The following is a 20,219-nucleotide window of genomic DNA, read 5'->3' as shown; positions in this document are numbered from 1 at the left end:
GCTCAATAAAAGCAGATTTATGCAGCATAATTATTCTGTGATACAAAAATTCTCACGAGCTGACTTGTTCCTTAAGACAAAGTTTCTCATCTAAATATGTGAGCAACCACAACGGGACTTGTTGCGTGTGCCCGATTCATAACACATTCATTCTTAAAGCAGAATAGAGCAAACGACCGTGAGTTGCATGGCGTGTGACACGTTTTCCCTTACCACCCACTCTTTATTCGCAGGTCTACTTTTCCTAAAACGTGCCATAAAAAATTCTTGCCCGGCGGTAAAACAATATTTTCACCGCTCAATTATTCATCGTGAATTTGTTTATCTGCATTAAGCATTTGTAATTTTTTGTACATTTATTTCTGACAAATCACGTTGCGTGACGCGTCAGACTTTAAATGATAACAAGACAAAGTATTATATAAAATCTTATGAACGTTTAGAGATTCAACTTGTCAGTACGTCCAGCTAAAATTTTAACAACTCATTGATTGAGGTTACGATAAATTTTACTCAAAATCAATATAGAAACAACATCGATTTCACAATCTGAAGAGGAAAGATTCGAAGCGTTTCAAGAGGCAGAACTGACGTGCTCGCGCAGCAATTTGGACGATATATTTTCAACGCTATTCGGTGAAAGACCTTATCTTCGAATACATTTACGATCATTAAAGACGGGATTCCACCGTTAAAATGCAATAAACTCCGTCGAGCGCACAAGGTTTTCAATTTTTATCGAGTTTAATGGCTTCATTTGACGATCGCTCCATTCGAGGAGGAAATTGCTAAAATTTACGTACGTGCTGAGAAGGGAATTCAACAAAATAAACGATTCCTGCGAGGCTTGCTAATCTGCTTATTTAGGAACAGTTAAGTTACCGTAACATATTAATTAAATTATGAAGTAAACTGGAATGAGCTCATAATTCGATATACATGTACAGGTATATTGAATGGGAATCGAAAGTGATCTAGTCAGGCTGTAATATTATTCAGCAAGTTAAACTCGTTTATCTTTCTGTAAGAACAGTTATAACAGCTACAGAAATAGTATCGTATTGCATTGGAACAGTGAACAATTAGAATCTGAACATTTTTGTGTCATAAAATTAATAATGTATAAGCGCAGCTATTTCAGTCCTCTGATATCGATTTACTTTCTTTCAAGACTAATTTATCTTATCTTATTTTTCAAATAAAAGAAAGTACAAATATTATTAAAATCAATGACTTTCTTAGCCGTTTCAGAATCGTTAAAATCAATTGGAATGTACGATAGTTCGGGATAGAAAATCTTTCAAGACTCGATCGAGGCCGCGTGACCCCTCGTCCGCGTTTACTTCAATTCAATCGTAAAACACGCGTAAGGAAACGCCGATTGCGCCGATCTGACGCACTTGGAGAACCTGATTGCACTTTGACATATCTGCGCGAATTACGGAAGGCGCCGTGCAGTTGCGCGGAGGGTGTGGTGAAGCATGGATTAGATTATGGCAAGGATCGAGGACGGCAGGTCGGCACTTTCCCGACCTCGTCACGCCGTCGCCACGCTTTACACGCTCCTCTATTCCTGCGGAGGATGCCAACCGGCAAAAAGCGGCTTCCCGCTCCCAGACGGTGTGGGTGCCGCCACAGACAATAAACCTCGCTGGGATAAGTGGTTTTCGCTTTCTGCCTCGTCACGACTGATCGGAATATTAGGGACGAATTTCACCGTCATTCCGCGCCGTGAACGTTCGCTTTCCGCGGCCCGATTCTTATACCGATCTGGGGAAAATCTGTAAACTTTCAAGAGAGCCTCGTCGGCAGACTCTCGATATTGTTCTCTCGCGATTTCAATAATTGAATCGGCAATTGTCAGCAATAACGGTGATACGTTTTTCGATTGCGTCAATTATGTTGCAATGCTAGAAAGAATGTAATCGTACGATGTTATGGTTTAACTGAAATTTTATTTAGCTAGAAATTTTTAAGATTAAATATAGCCAAATAATCCTATGATATTTCATTTATTTGCTTATTTATTTATTTTGATCGATGTGGTATTGTGTCTTCTGAACACACCCTACTTTCTTAGCGAAATTTCTTTATGAATGGATTACATATACGTATTATATGAATGAATTCAATGAATGATTAATAAAACAGAATTATGTTATGAGATAGAGATAGTTATCGTATCATATACTTTAAGTACTTTGTGGATGGAACGAGAAACAGTATCATGACTAAGCGTAGGCAGAAATATGTGCATTGTTCCAGTGCAGCGAAGCAAGGTACGAAAACACGATCGTCAATTACACCAGGAAATTATATTTCAGAACTTGCATGCGTGTGCACGCAGTCGCTTTAAATACTGCGAGGTGATTGTCTTTTTATAAAATAAATTAAACGACTCTGTTTTGCAATGAATAAAATGATTATACAATTTTTTTTAATTCAATTGTTAAATATTTTATAAAAGTGTCTTCTGTTACATAAATAAGCGCCGATTATGATTTTACCACCTCTCAGCTTGAATGCTCCTAAGAAAACGAAAAGAGAATAACGTTCGTAAAATTCCACCGCAGTTATTTCTTAGATTTTGCATTAAGAGTGGGAGATACGACAGGAAGTATCTCACGTTACAGGAAGATGCACGAGAATTGCAGTCGTGTCGTGGACGGTATTTCCTGAATGCGCTCGTCTCGTGAAACGATATTGCAGTCGTTATCGTACATTGTGCCACCAAAGTCTAATATAAAAATAGCAGACGGAAGACTCTTCCAGTAATGCTTCTTTTGTTTTGTAAATTATACGCATGCATTATATTACATTATAATTATCACCACTTGGAAAATTATAACTAGTCAAGTAATTGGAAAATTACTTGAAAATTAATAACTTCAGAAATCACGGCTCTAATAAAACAGGCAGATGCAACGTAAAATTGGCGAAACGAGCTTTACAACGAACAGAGTGATTATTAAGCAAAGATCTATCTCAATCCCATTGCTCTTTTAAAAGACGGAAAAGTTCACAAGTTTCTTTCGTTCTTATTTATTTCACGAAACAGACCGCACGCGATATGAAATAAAACGACTGTCTCTTCTCATGTTTTTCTTACGTAAATAAAGAGCATCCGTACATCTCCCAAAGTTAAGTAATCGGGCGGGCATACTAGCTACACGTAACAACAAGCTCATTGTCAGAGAAACGTTGGCAAATGTCCGTGCAAAAAGTGGCACGGTTTCGCAAGTCTAGGAACATCGTGGCGAAAAGTAGCGAAATGTCGCAGGGAGTCGTGTGAGCTGTTGCATCGAACCCCGGACGCACGTATCGCGCGCACGGATTGCACGCGTGATATTATATCGCCGGCGTGGCGGCATATGGTGCAACTTATACGAACGGTAGTCCATTAGATGCAGGAAATGAGGCAAGTGCTACGAGACAGCCTATGGCTCATAGGATCGTAGTATTCCCAGCATCACGGCGCGATTTGGCCGGCTGTTAATTAGCAGGAGGACGGTATTCATGGTTTTGAGGTTTCGCGGACGGATAGGTGACGAAGATGGCATAATGCTTAATTGGCTCGGGATCCCAAGAAGGCTCTTTATTCTTCTAACTCTCGAGATGTCATGAAAAGTACGAAAATTCTAGCCGGTGTGAATTCCTTAACGCTACAGCGGCTGGGAGAGTTTCCGGTTATCGAGGAGAATAGCTTCCCACCCTTTTTTTGATATATAAACGAAGCTGAAGGAAAAGACAAAGACTATGAAATAACTACTCTTAAACGTAGAATTAGTTGTAAGAAATAGATAAGCAGACGATATATGTTCATTATATTTATGATTTAAAGTTATCACCCACAGTTATTCCAGCTGAGCGACTAGGATATGGTGCAAAGGACTCTTTTACCATAGTGATGGGCGAAGCAAGACTCATAACTATTTCGCGATGTTCCAAAGGCAGCAGCCACCGCGGTTTCCCGTAACTATTGTTCCAGCCCTGTCACCTGTTCTCACGGTGGAGTTAATGGCATTGCCTCTTTGTCAGGTTATACATCGACATTTGTTTTTATCGGGTCGAACGGTGCATGGCGCGGTACATGCCTTTCGCTTTTACCCCGAGTGAAGTCGAAGGCTCAAGGCAATCCTTCTTTCTGAAACAGTCTACGCCGTTGCATCTCGTAAAGATTCCCGATAACCCGGCTGTTATCATTACTGATCTGCAATTCGAGCAACCTCGGAGAAATTTATTTCTTGACTCCTTGGCTAGTTAAAATATTTGTTAAGCAGAATTAAGAGATAAATCCAGATTGATTTTATCGGAGTTCAACAATTATACATTTAATATTTCTAATTTCTTCCCGATAAAATCGATACATTCTTACTTTTAGCAACGGTGATAAATAACGTTACACGTTTCAAGATGTTGCGCTTGAATGAATCACAAAAAATATATCACGTGGCAAGAAGGCCGACCAAGGCTCCAGGACGCAAAGATTAAACTGTTACTTGTCCGAAAGACCTTTCGTTTAAGACTTCAGAGATCACTGTTAGATGCACGTAATCACGTTTCGTATTGTGCCTCTCGCTTTGGACCACGTTCCGTTCAGCTTCGACGCCTTTAACTTCGAAGTTCCGTCTGAGACACGCCTTTCGCGTGCAGCTCGTGGCAGACCAACTCCTTTCAGCATTCTTCGACTTAGATACGTTGGCATAGCAAGTACATACGTATTATATCCCTTTGTGCATTACGCCTAATTGCAACCTAACGATTCTCGAGACGTATACATTCGTATGCTACAATGAATTTGCATTTATCTCACAATTATCAGGACAGACATTTGATTGCATCTCATTAACGACTATCTATCATTTTGACGTATGCAAATTAAATTGATCGAGAACAATTCAGTGAAATGATACTTTGTTGAACGGCATACTTCTCATAAATAAAATTGCATACATAGATAATTAATCAAGAATAAAAGAAACCTTTGCAGGAAACATCGACAGAATAAAATAAGAGGAATAATAACAGCAGGAGCATAATTCATATTGTCCATTTCTATTAATTAGGTGTAAAGTAGCACATTGAATACTGTAAGTTTTTATTTTTATTAGATTAATTTTTTAAATTGTCTTTGATTCACGAAATTGTTCAAATAAATATCTTGAATAAATATTTTAGATTTATTTGTTTCAGTATTGCCCGTTTCTTGCTAAAGTAATCGCTTTTAATTAATTTTACTTCGAATAAAATTTTTTCTAGTTCCAACTAATAATTCGCATCCAATTACTTGCGTTTTTAATTTATCGTAATAACGATGGTTATAATTAGAAGCGTAACGTATATGTCAAATATCATCAATATAATATTAAAGATTAAAAAGTCAAAATACATAGCGAAGTGCTCACACGCAAGAAAAATGAAATGTATTACGAAACGTGGATTACAAAACGAGTATTCTGACATAATAGTAAATAATGTAAAAAATGCACGATGATAGTGTGCCATTAATACGAAAACCGGAAGCAAAAGTAAATGGAAATTACTCTATCCCGGCGTTCTGGTTTAATAACTTAAATGATCATACTATATATCTATGTCGTACGACGACAAAACACTTACTAGACCGGACGTGTAGCACAACGAATCTCTTATGACAGCTGTAGCGGCAAGTATTTTTTCTGTTTGGCTATGCAAGTATTTGCGTTGGTAACTTATTAAACACCGAACAATCGGCAACATTCAATAAGTGATTTCGAGAGATAGGTACATAAGAATGTATGTACATGTCACATGAAGTAAAAATTAGTACAGTTTAACACGAGATCTTTCTCATTCATTCTTTCTGCAATGTTTCGCAGAAAGGAAATGACTGTACGTAATATAAACGATACAACAGTCGCGGAAATATCAGTAGTCAAAGGAAGACTAGTTGCCAGTTCAATTAAAAGAAGAAAAATTGTTAAAAGTTTATCTTTGGAAATTTCTAATCTGTTAATAATAAAAAGATTAAACAATATGAAATAAAAATAGACTATAATTGGTACTTTGACATAAAAATCAATACGTTAAACTAGCTTTTGAGGTAATATTAAAATGTACAAACTAAACAAATAATTTTATAAAAATTATTACGAGGCCTCACCATCGTGTACTTATCTGATATTTATTAGTATATTTTATATAACCGGATGTTATACACTTTAAACATGATTATTTTACACAAAATGTAATATGCATTCCACCGAAGTGATATCCTGTGACTACAAAAAATTTGAGAAACAGGATGCAGACAGACGGTGCTAGGCTTTTTGCCCGCGGCATTGCACACGCCGGAAATGCCTTTTAGCGCACGCGAATTCGAGTGCAAAGTCGTCGCGTAAGCCGGGAATTCCTCGAAAGTTTCAGACATGCGTTTACGACTTGACCGAAGAGGAAAAGGAAAGCGAAGAGATAAAACGTTAGATACTCTTGATTCTTTCATGTATTATGTCCGTCTACAAGACAAAGATGGACTCACAAAGCGTGGGGTTTGGCAAGAATCGCGAGAATTTCTCCAGTTTCTATGGGTAACACATTACGCACTGTTAAGTTTTATGCACTGCTAATTCGACGGTGTCCGCGTGTAATGCGACTGTCAACAAGTATTAACGTCAAGTGTAATGTTTCACTTTGATGTTTTAATAAAGTTATTTTAGCTTCATTATAGCTTCAATTAAAATAATGTTAATCTTTAAGTTGGTCTCGTTTAGAATCAAATAAAATAGCCGAAACGTTTTGATAACTAGGATAACAAAATTAATTTTTAATGATAAAAATTAATAGTATTTAATAATTTTATAACAATTAATTTCGATTATAAAAAATATTATATTGCAATATTTAGCTTCTTCTACCTTCCTTAATAATTTAAATTATTTTTACTCGAAGTGATATACAATAGATGAGTCCAAAATTTGTAAATTTGAAATGTTTCATGTTAGAAAGCAGTTTAATACATAATTTCTTTCGATATAAAATTGATTTTTTTAACGCAAAATAATTAATTGCGAAATAATTAGTCGGCATTTTAAATGTACGCGAAAAAAAAGAGTTAATTGTGTAAATTGTGTAAATTGTGTATCAAAACGATAACTCATTGCGGCTCACCACAACTGGAGCTCTTGAAAAATGCAAATGAGCATGAAAATCGTGAAGTATAGAAACTTGCGAATGGGGTGAAATCAGCTACCGATGCGGAACTGGAATCCCGCGCGTGGTACTCGAGATCGGTGCGGACAGAAAGCTTCCCGATACTGCGGACTTTCTCCCAAAAACCGTTACCCACTCACCGACTCGGAATCTTGTTGACAATAATAAAGGGCCTTTTTCGCGTTGTGAATTCCGATCATTTAGCTGTTTCTTAGCCTATAAATCTTGAATGTACCGGCAGAAATAAGCTTTTAGGTATGTAACGCTTGCTAAATTTCTGGATAAAAGTATCAGTAAATATTAGCAGCATTAATTAAAGGCAAATTAAACTTTTGATTTCTACTACCGGATCATAAAATGAATATATTTTGAACACAAGAGAAACACATCCGCTGAAGTGTAATTTATATGTAAAACACATTTCTAGACCAACAGGTACTGAAGTCTGCAATTATATCGATAGCCAAAGGCAGGTCTGTATGTAAATGTACGGACTTTTTACTTGTGTTAAATAAATAATATGCGAAATGCTCTATGATTACTCACATCCATCAGTTTGCCATTATTTAAAATTATTTATCAAAGACCGATCAAATGTGATTGTCGACAAAGCAGATGAACCGACAAGGCAGCCCAAATGATTGTAATAACGCGGTAATAAAATTCGCAACTGCTATAATAAACTTAAGCAGCTGAAAAAATAACAGTTTCTTGTTCAGCGATACAATTTTTTATGACTTCCTAACAGGAACATAAAATGTGTGAATCATTAACACGGTTATTGCACAAGACAAAAATTAAATTTCGTTATTGACGCTAAAAAAATTACTATAAGGATAATTTACTTAGTTATTTAAAATAAAGCTATCATTCTAAAAGTAATATTTTACTTTTACACTAAGATTAATAATTATTATATTTAATATAATTTAAAAAATGGAAAAATTAGTAATAAAAATGTAAATAATTACAGTTAAGACAACGTAGGAAATATAAAAGTATCGTTATCGAACGTTATCGATATCGAACAGAATTATAAATAGTAAAATTGGGATTATAAATTCGTATGAAATAAGATCGTTTTAAAGTTGTTTACCCGGGCACGCGCCAGCCGTCACGATTAAATTGATCTGCGCAGTTTCGAAATCGACCTTAATGAAACGTCCATGTACTCCGTGAAAAAGATCCGTCCACCTTCTGGCTGAATTTATTCGTTTAATTGATCTGATTAATGGAAGTAAATTAATCAATCGACCGCGCCAGGAGCAATCTCTGTGATTCGATATTCATCCGATCGTTATATCACGAGGAATTCGCGAATACTGATTATATCCGTATGCTGAGCTCATATTTCAACGCTATCAATTTCGAAAACGGGTATCATTAAGGTCAACTGAGCGTGTAACGTAAAGCGTGTCTAAGAAAACATTTGTCCAGGCGGCAAAATGTGAAACTTCTCCCGTATTCATTTATAACGATTTTATTGCGACTCTTTGTATGCATGAGATTAATATTCGTGACAATTAATATTGTCGCTAATATTTGCGAGCATTATTTAAAGTTGTTGTACCGAGATAAGATATCCCTGGTTAATTTCCGCCGACAACGGAAACAATCCTTAAAAGAGGCGATCATGCATTGTAAATGATCCATTGATGTACATCATAAAAACTTAGTTTCGTGATTTTCTCGGAGTTATACCAACTCTATGTAGAAACTGCTCAGAAGTGTCATGAACATAGATCTTGACTGGTCTTATCTTGTTAACGAGAGTCACATAAATTCAGTCAATTAATCTAATGTCGCTTAAACGGCGGATTAAAACGCGCACGTGAATTACTTCGACACATAAATGTCGTGTTTTTAATTGCCGATACGATCGTAGGTATTAATTGTCGTTCGACCGTTAAGAAAGGCGAATGAGAGCTGCACGAATCGGAATGAATGTCGGTCGGACTCAAAGATCGGACTATCGGTACGCGTCATACGATATTGCTGCAATTTTCCAGCTGTTAGAGATAATTTTCTTCATTTATCAAGAGAATACAGTACACATTCTGAAATGAGTGTTTGAGCTTGCTTCGTGATTCAGCCGATTATTTATTGCTCTCTATTCTGACAGGCAATTATTTTCCGTTATTTTCCAATTATCTGCATTGCTACTCGGCTACTCAGTCGTTCGGTACGGATAAATTACTACAAAACTTGCTGCACATCAAAAACGTTGAATCGTTAAGTCATTAAAAGCGAATGAACGTTGCTAATTGCAGAAGAAAATCCGCTACGAGATTTAAGAGAGTTTCTTCAAAACTCTCCTTTTAACCGAATGAAAATTTTACATGATATAAATATTAGTATATTAAAAAACATGTTAATTGTAAGTTTTAAACAATAACAATTTTTCAACTAAAATTATATACGCGTGAGTTAGGATCTCATTACATAGACCAGTTAAGGATTGAATGAAATTTCCTGTACTATCATTTCGACGGTGATGATTAGTGCACTACAACGATCGGTTGATACACCATTCACTAGCCGGCAAACGTGCAATCGCATTACTAAATGAGCCACGAACGCGCGTTGGTGAGGCGTTACTTTCAATCGGTCGGGGTGTTCTATCCGCAGAATCAACCGGTCCCTCGATCGACGATCGATCCGCGCCGCTCTGGCGAGGAGATCGCAATTTAAAATCCATTAGAATCGATTTTCCCGGACGGAAACCAGACTCGAGCACGAGATATGCGTGACGTATCCGCGGCACGCTCGCTCTTGGCGGTTTCACCGCGATTGCGATCCACTGTCGCGACGACAACGGGCTATGACGAGCAGGAGGAAGAAGAGGAAGACGAGCTCGACCGTTGATCGGAATCTCGAGTGCTTAGAATTGTGATACGAGAATACGAAATTTAACCCAGATTCCCTGCTAGACATACGGATCGCGAAGGAGCGCCGATTTCGACGACGGCGACGACAACGACCGCAATGATAAAACAGCGAAAATCGGTCGCAACTCGCGACTTTATAGCCCCGATTTCTATCTTATTCTCGCTCCGCGTGTCCACACGGCCGTTATCCCCGTCCGTCTGTAACGATATTGCTTGTCCGGTGCGTGGAGAGAAACGCAGGAAGAAAGAGAGGACAGAGAGGAACCGGTCTCCAGGTTCAGTGACGCTCGTATTTCGCGGGGCTCGTTTGTCCGTGAAAAGGAACGACCGCACGTTATCGTCGCACGCGCGGATCCTGGGACAAAACACTGGTTTTTAACTCGACTCGAATCATCGTTTCACGGCTCGTTTCCCCGTTCGAGCCGCGAACGGCCGGTATTGAATATCCAGATTTCGCTAGATTTCATGCCTAAGGCTTTTATGTCGGCAATAAAACTGGGATCTCGGAATCGATTTCAACATTTAGATGGCAAATGAGGAAAAAATGCGTTATACATATAAAACGCGTGTATGTAGAGTTCTAAAACATTATTCGGTATTACAATATTTTATTATAATAATATAAATTGATTCGCGACAATTTATTTGCGGGTGATAGCGTGATTCACGATGACGTGGCGGAACTCCCGAATTCGAGAGATTTGAAATTGCAATGAGTAATCATACTCGAACACGGATCTAACTCTAATAGCTTTTGCAACGTTTACGTTTTGAGAGACACGTAATTAAAACCATAAGCGCGAATGCCTTCTACAGATGAGTGCAGATATTAATGAAAATTTTATAACGAACTTTTTAATTACTAAAATGTGCTCTGCTCATAAAATTTGCACGTATAATGCATAAAAATATATAAATTTCAATAAACTGTTATCTAAGTGTGTGGCGACTATCTATTATGTATAATCAAAATAATCGACTTCAGAATAAAATGGTTTTCTTTTAACGATGAAACATTATCTTGTAAATCAATGAGTTACAGTTATAGCCACCGATTACGTACAGTATCGGTAGACATACAATAAACAAGCCTTACAGAATAGTTCCTAATGGGTGGTCTAACTGGGAACGCGTAGCATAAAAAATTACTTGAAAGACTTTTAAGGAAAGCACTTCAACTCGGACGTACCATGATCTAATAAATCAACAAAGCTTGTCGCCGGGACGGGTTTGTACTTTAATACAGAAGAGTTAGAGAACAAAGGCAGAAAGTTACGCAATGTACACAAATTAATCCTTTTTTCTTTCTTTACGAATGTTTATGCTCTTTTTCGAGGTTCAAATTGAAAAATCGCAAAATATGCAGTTTTCTGTTGTACCATATATCACATACAATGCTGAAATATTTATAGAAATCAGATTCTATTCAAAATTGTTTATACAATTTTGAAATACAGGCGTTCTATGAAATAATAAGTAGCAGTCTCAATGAGAGAGATGATATATTTTAAAAAAATCGTATTCTTTATATATTACGTATGTAATAAATAAATATTCTATGTATTTATCGCGACGGGTCTTTTCACTTTAATTTCTCGTATAACTAGTTTAAGCTAAATTACTAAATTTTTTTTAAGTTAATCTGGCAATTAGAGATTTGATAAAATGCGATTAAATGTATTTTTCTGCAAAAAGACCGATTTCACTTGTGGCTTTTCTCAACTTCTAACATCAATTTAGATATTTATGATTACCCTAGAAGACTGGATTACGAATTTTATCCGTCGGGAAAAACCGGTCTGTGAATTAATAGTTTGGTTAAAATTTTTTTCCTTTACGACTTACTAATAAATATTAATAATTCGATAAATGTTAATAATTCAGTGTCAAGTTTACAAATTCTATTAAAATAAGACTTACTTATGAAAAACTGAGAAACAAGTTCTTTTTGTCGATTTCATTTGCAATCATCTTCTTTAATCAAGTGTCGAAACAAACTTGTTAGTTTGATCTGCTTTATAAATTTCGGTTACGATAGTCTAAGGTTCTTTTATATGTTTTAAGTGATGCGCTATTGTAGCTATTGATATAATTATTCGTCTTAATAAATCTAAGATAGAATGCAGTCATATACAACTCATAAAACTGTGCTCGTACTTTTAAGAAATATTTAACAATTTTGTGTGATCGTAATTCAATCTGTGGACAGTAATCGAGTTCGGCGCACGTGCCGACAGTCGTTCGGTAGTGGAGATGTAAAGCGATAACGAAGGTGCGAGCGGAAGGATCCCGCAGCGTGTGAACGGCTGCTGCATGTAGGTGAGCAAGTTGCTTAGCCAGTCCACGGTAAACTGTTATATGCACTGGCATGCCGCCAGTCGCTCGTTGAAAAGCCATTTCTGGTGGCAATGCCAACGACGAAGGCGCTATGCTAGAAAACACTTACAATTCCACGCACCGAACTTGTTTCGAAGGCCCCGATAGCGATCGAACGCATTCGAGAGGTTCATGGTACATGTTTCCAAGTCTGGGAAGCAGTAATAGAGGTACCAAAAACGCGAAGTCTATTTTCGATTCAGTTCACAGCAACACAGTAAAAGAGTTGCACTTAATTTATTCACTTTAATCTCCACTTTACGGGAAAAATGAGTAATTTATCCACTAATTCGAATCTGTTTATATACTTATATCTTTTCTCGCAATATTGCATACTTTCCAAATGACAACATTCTCATTTATTCTCATTTAAATAATATCAGCACGCGAGCACGCGCAATCTTTACGAGTGTAAGAAACACGGTTGAATCACTTCCGAAAATACACTTTTTTTTATAGTCGTAAAAATTTCGAAAGTTTGCGTTAGTAGGGTATTGGGGTTTCCATTTGGAAATAACGTAGCTGTTAATGATGTCAAGAAAAATTGCGATTTACAGGTAAAAGTTGTGCACGCAGCGGCAGCATAATTAAAAAATTCTGATACATCGGGCGAGTGTTTCGCAGGAAACGCGTCCGGATTTCCAGGTTGGGAATAATCGTTCGTCAATCGTCATCGTTCACGTTCCGCGATAATCGAGATCGGCCGATTTGGGATGTATGGACCGTCGTCGAATCAATCAGCGCCGTTCTATAATTTAGCTTAATGTGTGTTGCGCTTAATTGCGGAACGGAGCGAACCGATAACAAAATAACGAATTATGCCGGCAGCTCGAGAGAGGAAACTAACGTGATTTTGGTCACGACTTTGTTCCCGGTGAACTCACCGTGGAACGCTCGAATATATTTCCTCGATCGAACTCCGATATATAATATGTCGAAGGGTCGCGGGAATTTCGCATAAGCTCTAAATCGTCTTGATTGTAAGAAACGATAGCGTTTCCTTCTCGTTCCTTAAAATTTTATTGACCTCCGATAATCGATACCAAAAAATGCTGAACAAAAATTAATTTTTTTTCATATTAAAATGGTAGAGATTTGAATTAAAGATATATTTGTTTCCTGTAAAAAAATTTTTTTCAATTTAAAGATAAATTGCTTGTGAAAGATTGGTATTCCTCAGTAATTTAAAATGTTATATTATATATATAATTTTTGTTAGTATTATAAGATATTAATATGGTTAATTCTTCTCATTTTGTGCATATTACAGATAATTATCATTTCAAAATCTAAGAGCAGTTTTTATTTAAAGGATTTCTACTCCTGATAACATCTTGATCTATGATTTCAAATATTTTCAACAACATTTGAATATTTCTTCATTTCCACGGTCTCAACGACGACGAATAAAACAATAATTTTTATTCTTGATTCAACATAATTGGTAAAACCAATAATTTTTTTCATACTATTAAGAGAGCGTCGCGCTCACAACAAACGGTTTATGCTCAAAAATATGTAATATTATTCTCAACGCTGTTAACACAATAGTCGCCATTTCACCCTACATTAAACGCATTGGAATTCATGTCTTACTAAAAGATGCGCGCAAGAACTCGTTACTTTCTCTCTGCCATTCTCCGTCATCATCAATCTCTATCAGTTAATTGCAATTGTCACGCAAGGCTGCAATATCGATGCTTTATCTAGTTTTGTATTATATAGGACATGTTGAATTCTTCACGATTGATCGCGTAAGAAACCGAAAGTAGAACTTCGTGTAGGATTCATAAAATAAAATGTCTATCGAAAGAAAGGAATGATATGCCGATTAATCGCAGTTGGAACATGAAGAGAGCCATCAGCGCGACTGTAGGTTTCAAAAATAATTGCCACTCACGTATAGCGATTAGTCACGCTTACTGTAATCACAGTAATTATTTTCATAGGTGGTGATCGTGGGCCGTCTGTTACATTTTACAGTTACGACGCAGCTAAATTAGTCTACACAAAGGATAAAGCATTGCTTGAAAATTAATCACCGACCCAAATCTCCGCGGAAGCACCATTTTCAACAAGAATCTATGTCGAGTGCTGTTTAACTTGGAAATCATGTCGTCATAATTCACCGACCTAAGTCGCGAAGGAGAAGTAGCTTGACGAAGCTGATGGACGTAACGGTGTAACATTACGTGTCACACGTACCATTCGGTCACTTTAATGGATTTACTAGCAGAGTTCTTTTAAGATAAAATAATATATGGAGATTTTAAGAGGCTGAAGAGAGTCATAAACTGTTATCACATTTTACAAAATCGTGTAGCCTCAGAGCGAGAGAAAGAGAGAAAGAGAGAGATTTATCACAGTTAATCAAATTAACATAGCCATTTCATAAATATTAATTCTAACTGTTTAAGATTTGTCAAATTTTCGTCATTTCCAAAAGACAAGTATTTTATACTAAAACAAAGAAGTACAAACATATATATGGCGACAAACGTGTAAGTAATTGCACATCAAATTTTTGTGAACGAATTTAAATGATTTAGTTTGTCAGTTCTGAAAATGTCATGTACATAAATCGAGCGTCATAAATTCTCGTTAGTACCGCTATTGCGGAGGACGCTTTAAGAATCGAGGTACGCGATATATTTCAGGATTCCTACGTAAAAATAACATTAATACCAAAAAGATGATAATTAAATCGTAACTATTATCTACATAAAAAAATATTATAATATATTAATTTTTATATCGATCGAATTATAACTATTTCGGAGGTGGAGAAACATATATTAAGAATGTTTTTGTCGAATCACTTTATGGATAAAGATTGACTTGTTGCAAGATCTTTTCCGGTCGCGCCACTTTTTTCGAGAATACTAGCTAAAAATATTAAAACACAATCTACATATTTTTTTTAGTGCAAAAGCAAATCGACGGTGCATCGGGAGCCGAACATATATTAAGATTGCTTGCAGTTTTTATCTATGTGCAACATAATGCAACTAATCACATGCACACTGTAATACGCCGGATTACGTTAGCTTCATTGTATTCTTCATTATATTCTGTCTCGGGGCGTTTAACTCGTCACCGGAATCAATGTTCGATAGACACAGCACCGTGATTCACTTGCGCGTTTGTCGTCATCTTCCTACGCATTTTGCACAATCTAACACTTCACTTTATTTATCGATATGCAACCGAGAGCTACTTGAATATCTGTATAATCACGACGCGGCGTAAGCAGGATGTTAATTATTAAGAAGGCGAGAAAGAAGAAGAGAAAGAAAGCGCAGCGAAAGTGAAAAAGTGAATAAGAATAAGAGCCAAAAAGAAAAGAAAATCAAGCGATAGGATTAAATGGAAAAAGAGGATAGGAGAAATTATAAGCTAGGAGGAAAAGAAGAAAGAGGAATAAAATGTAAACGAAAAACTCTAGTCTCCAAAAAACAAAAGAACAAGTTGGATATAAAAAGGATACGAAAATATGGAACAGTCATTTAAGAGGACGAAGGGAGAAAACGAGAAGTGAGAAAAAAGTAATTTAAAAAATAAGAGAAGACCGCATAAAATATAATAAGGAGCACATGTAGTATCTTAGAAAAAGTAGGAGTCAAGATACGTGATTGATTCGACAGTATGTCGCACGAAGGGGAGAAGAAGTAGATGGCAAGACGAGCGGCGCGCGAACGTGATGAAGGTGGAAGGGGTCGACTAGGGCGAAAGCGGAGAACATGGGCAAGTAGCGAAAGCACAAGGCAGGAAGAGAAGGAGAGAGAACCAAAGCGAAGAAGATGACTTACCGCTCCTGGTGTTGGACGCCTGGTTGTTTTTGTCGCGTACGGCGAACGTGCCGGTCATATGGGCGAACACTGTCGCGAGCACGACGAGTGCCCGGTAGCCACCGTAGGACCTCATGACCGCCCTTTTACCGCGGGTACCGAACTAGAGAATAGGGAGAACGAGTGGACGAGATCGTGGGCGACTCTCTCAGGATTCTCTACCGCCTCGAGCGGACCTGCTGAGCGCACTGCTGGCTCAGCGTCGACTGAGACGTACTTTGTGCTCGCCGCTCTATCAGCAGGACCGTCACTCCTCTCGGTACGTTTCACACCGCGGCCCGTATGTATCCCTCGGGTAGGAAACTACCACCACAACGAACGGACAGTAAGTGCCGGGCAGGTTGTGCTACTACCCGCCGCACAATGGGCCCCCACAGTCTTATCACCCGAATTTTAATCCCACCGGTGCCACCGCGGTATCGGTCACCGCCAACTTTTCCTCTCGTATCCACGCACGGATCCTGCACACCTATTTAAAACCTATCGCTCCACCTCGCGCTCCTTACCATTGGCTCCTGCCCCAATTCTTTGCCCAATGGTACTCTCTCGCGCGCGTTCACCTCCTTTTCAGATCGGCAACGGCGGCGGTGGCAGCAGTCTCGGGTAGAGAGAGAGACAGACAGACAGACAGACAGACAGAGAGAGAGAGAGAGAGAGAGAGAGAGAGAGAGAGAGGGGGGGGGGGAGGGAGAGAGACAGGGGGAAAAGTGGCGGATGGAGATCGGGTGGTGAAGTAGGCAAGGTAGTAGGTGGCAAAGTCCCCCGATTTTGCCAAGGCGGCGAGTACTATTGTCAGGTAAGTCGCGACGGTAACGAACTTCTCGAGTTCGCGAAACGGTGACGTTGAAATTTTCCCCTCTTTCGCGTGCTCGCGCGCGCCGATCGCGGTCGACGAAGGTGAAGGGGGTTTTAGGTGGGGTTCTCGCGTGCGAGCAAGAGCCGAGATCGGGCTGCCGCCGCCGTCGCAGCCGCTGACTCCGCTCGGTTCTCTCCCGGTTCTCTTTCCGCGTCTCTTCGTATAACTGGTCTAGGATACCGCAAAATCGCCCGGTCGTTTGTCTGCCTTTCGTTACGACCGAGCAAAATTATGGGTGTTGTGCGCCTACTCTTAGGAAACGCGACTTCCGCAACGTGACTTTGTTCACGTGGGGAAAACCGATGAGGAACTCTGATGCATAGGCAAGGTCGAGGTGAAAATTGGCGAACGCCAATTCAAAATGCTATCCGGGTGGCATGCAGTGTCACTATTACTGCTCTATCCGCACCGACCAAACAATAGAACGAACATATGTGAAAAACAGATGAGCATATACATACTGCCAAGTCATAGAGCACGATATCTTCAAAGCAAATATGAGTATTTTCTGTGTTTAAACGATTTATGTATGTATTACCATTCTTCTAACAATAAGAAGAAAAAGGGGAAAAAGAGACAAAAATAATGTTATGACAATTACTTTTGCCAAGCTATTTATAATATTTTATTTTTATCATTTAAGGAGAAATCGAATTAGAAAGTTTTCTTTAATTTATCAGTTTATATTCTTGGACATAGTCCAGAGAAGTAGAATTGATTTGACTTGTGAAATTATATTTTTAGTTTTCATTTATACACGTCTGAAAAGTTCATGAAAATGTTTGGTAGTCGGCAAATTTGTAAAAGGCAGAACAACGTTATAGATATTGAAATGCGATAAAGTAAACACGCTGATAAGAATCGTTGGTAAACGTCGCAATGGAATTCACCCAAGGATCTTTTGGCCGTCGTACCGTTCGGTGAACGCGCGTGCATTGCGATATAGCGTAGCCATCGGCACGTGCTGTGCAATATCGGGACTGCGCACTTTCCTGCTCCTACCTTTCGATTTCGTCCGCGCACTCAAGACTATTTCGATTATAATCGTCCCGGCACACCCAGACTTCAGGTACCTTGACGTACCTTGGCAATGAGCAACGATTCACTGGCTCTTAGATTGTCTTACCTTGGCACTTCTCTTTCTATAGCCAGTACGATGCCGGTATTTCGCGCTTGCGAAAATCGCGGCCGACTTTCGATCGACATTGTCGGTCGACAACTACCTAATCTCGCGGCGACGTCTTTGCGACTGGATACGCAAAAAGGTTGTCGGTCCTTCAGTCTACTTGGTCAATTTGAGTATCGCAACGACGACCTTTTAAAGTAATTGTCGCGATAGAACTATCAAAAAGATTAATAGTCGTATAATCGGAAGAAAAAGTCGAATATTTCTTCGTGCGAATTTTTGATTGAGACTGTCTCTACGCGTACAAATAGAAGAGTGACTCGTCCCGATAAACGAATACTAATATATGATAACATAATAATACATATTTAAGAGAACAGTTTATCTTGGAGGATTAGAATAACCAATTTCTTTTAAAGTTCAAAGCCTTAAAGATAAATTTTGAGACATGTAAAGTAAAATTAAGTTATTAAAATTGTTAAACTATTAAAGAGATTAGCTTAACTATTGTATAATGTTATTTCTCATACGCTTCTTTTTCGTATAGTTTGCGAATATTTCCACGGCACAACTGCATTTTTATCTATTGCAAATGGCCTTCGAGCACCAGTGATAACAATGCAATTATTTAACAATTATAAAACTGCACGGAAAGACCGGCTAAGGCAAAAATAACTAAATTTAAAATGCCGTAAAAATAGTAGGGGCATCTATATTGTTTTGTATTGCAACGTTTATGAAGTTTGCACAAAATGCATATAGTTGTCTACACTACTTATCCATTGTTGAGTTGTGTGTGGTTGTGACAACCTTATAGTTCTTGCTGAAGTGCGAGTTGTTGCCACACCACCGCACCAGTTCTGGTAACATTGTCATGCGCTGTACGCTAACCAACCTGCACCGACTTGTATGGCGCGACTCGGCACGCTAATGTTATCAATACGCATTTGAAGGCTAATACTATCAATACGCAGTTTTTTGAGCCTGATTAACCATACCACACAAAGTTGCACCATAGTTCATTTCTTCAAGAAAGCAACTACAATTTATAGTTTATACCATGACTACATCAATGTGGGTATGACAACTACGGATATGGCTGTTCGAAATATTGCTATTTATTGTGCCAACCCTAATTAGACATGTGGTAACCATATCGGTCTCTCCGTGTGGAAGATAAAATTGGAAGATACGTGAAGGTTACGATAAAGGTTCATTTCAACATATGCGTGACGTGTTCGTTCAATTCCGTGAATTTCCGTTAGTAAGAGTGATAACAAATATTGATCTCTTGTTTTTTAATGGATGTGTTCATACACGTCTGGCACAGTCTCGTATTCAGGCCGTTCATCTTATTTGCTTCCTCTTTATCTAAAGTTATAAGAATTGTTGCCAATTCGTCATCCGTAAACTTGAGCCATCTTGAAATCACTGACGATCCAAACTGTACGGATAGATGTGATTAACCGTCACTGATTATCACGAATATCACTGACACGGCACTGCTAAGGTATTGATACGTCGCGAATATGTGTAAACGGACTTTTATCATTATATTTATTATCAATTGCAATATGATAAGACACGTGCATAATTCGAACAATTTTTCATGATAGAATGGCATGGTAAAAATTATGATAAAGATAATGATGAAATTATTATTCAGAATGTTTATTGCCACCAGTAATGAATAAAAATAAGTCGCAAATTTATAGTCGATCAAACTGGTAAGAGATTAGTTTATTAAAAAAAGGGGCTACATGTTATTCTCAATAGGGATCTTGTTTATAATAAATTAATCTCTTGCCAGTTTGGTCGACTATAAGTTTGCAACTTATTATTATTCAGAGTTAAAGCTTTCTATAGAAATTATTTTACAATCGCTTTTGTATTTCAATTTCTCTAAAAGTCAATCAGTGGATCGTCAATGAAAACAG

The 20,219-nt window shown here is 37.9% G+C and overlaps 1 protein-coding gene across 2 annotated transcripts in view; it reads right to left on the bottom strand.

The window, feature by feature from the left end:
* Nucleotides 1-20,219, bottom strand: part of LOC105568981 (laccase-5-like) — a 115,925-nt gene that overhangs the window by 36,881 nt on the left and 58,825 nt on the right. The window contains exon 1 of one of the 2 annotated variants that reach the window (XM_012025084.1): nt 16,262-16,782. The exons of the other annotated variant lie outside the window; for it this stretch is intronic. Within the exon in view, the coding sequence (XP_011880474.1) occupies nt 16,262-16,376 (115 nt within the window). The 5' untranslated portion in view covers nt 16,377-16,782. Of the gene's footprint in view, nt 1-16,261; nt 16,783-20,219 lie in introns of those variants that run through there. 2 annotated transcript variants of the gene reach the window in all.

Source organism: Vollenhovia emeryi, unplaced genomic scaffold (genome assembly GCF_000949405.1).
Source record: "Vollenhovia emeryi isolate VEMERY1.0 unplaced genomic scaffold, V.emery_V1.0 DF939126.1, whole genome shotgun sequence".
NCBI classification, from domain to species: Eukaryota; Metazoa; Arthropoda; class Insecta; order Hymenoptera; family Formicidae; genus Vollenhovia; species Vollenhovia emeryi.
This window is presented reverse-complemented; position numbering and strand designations above follow the sequence as displayed.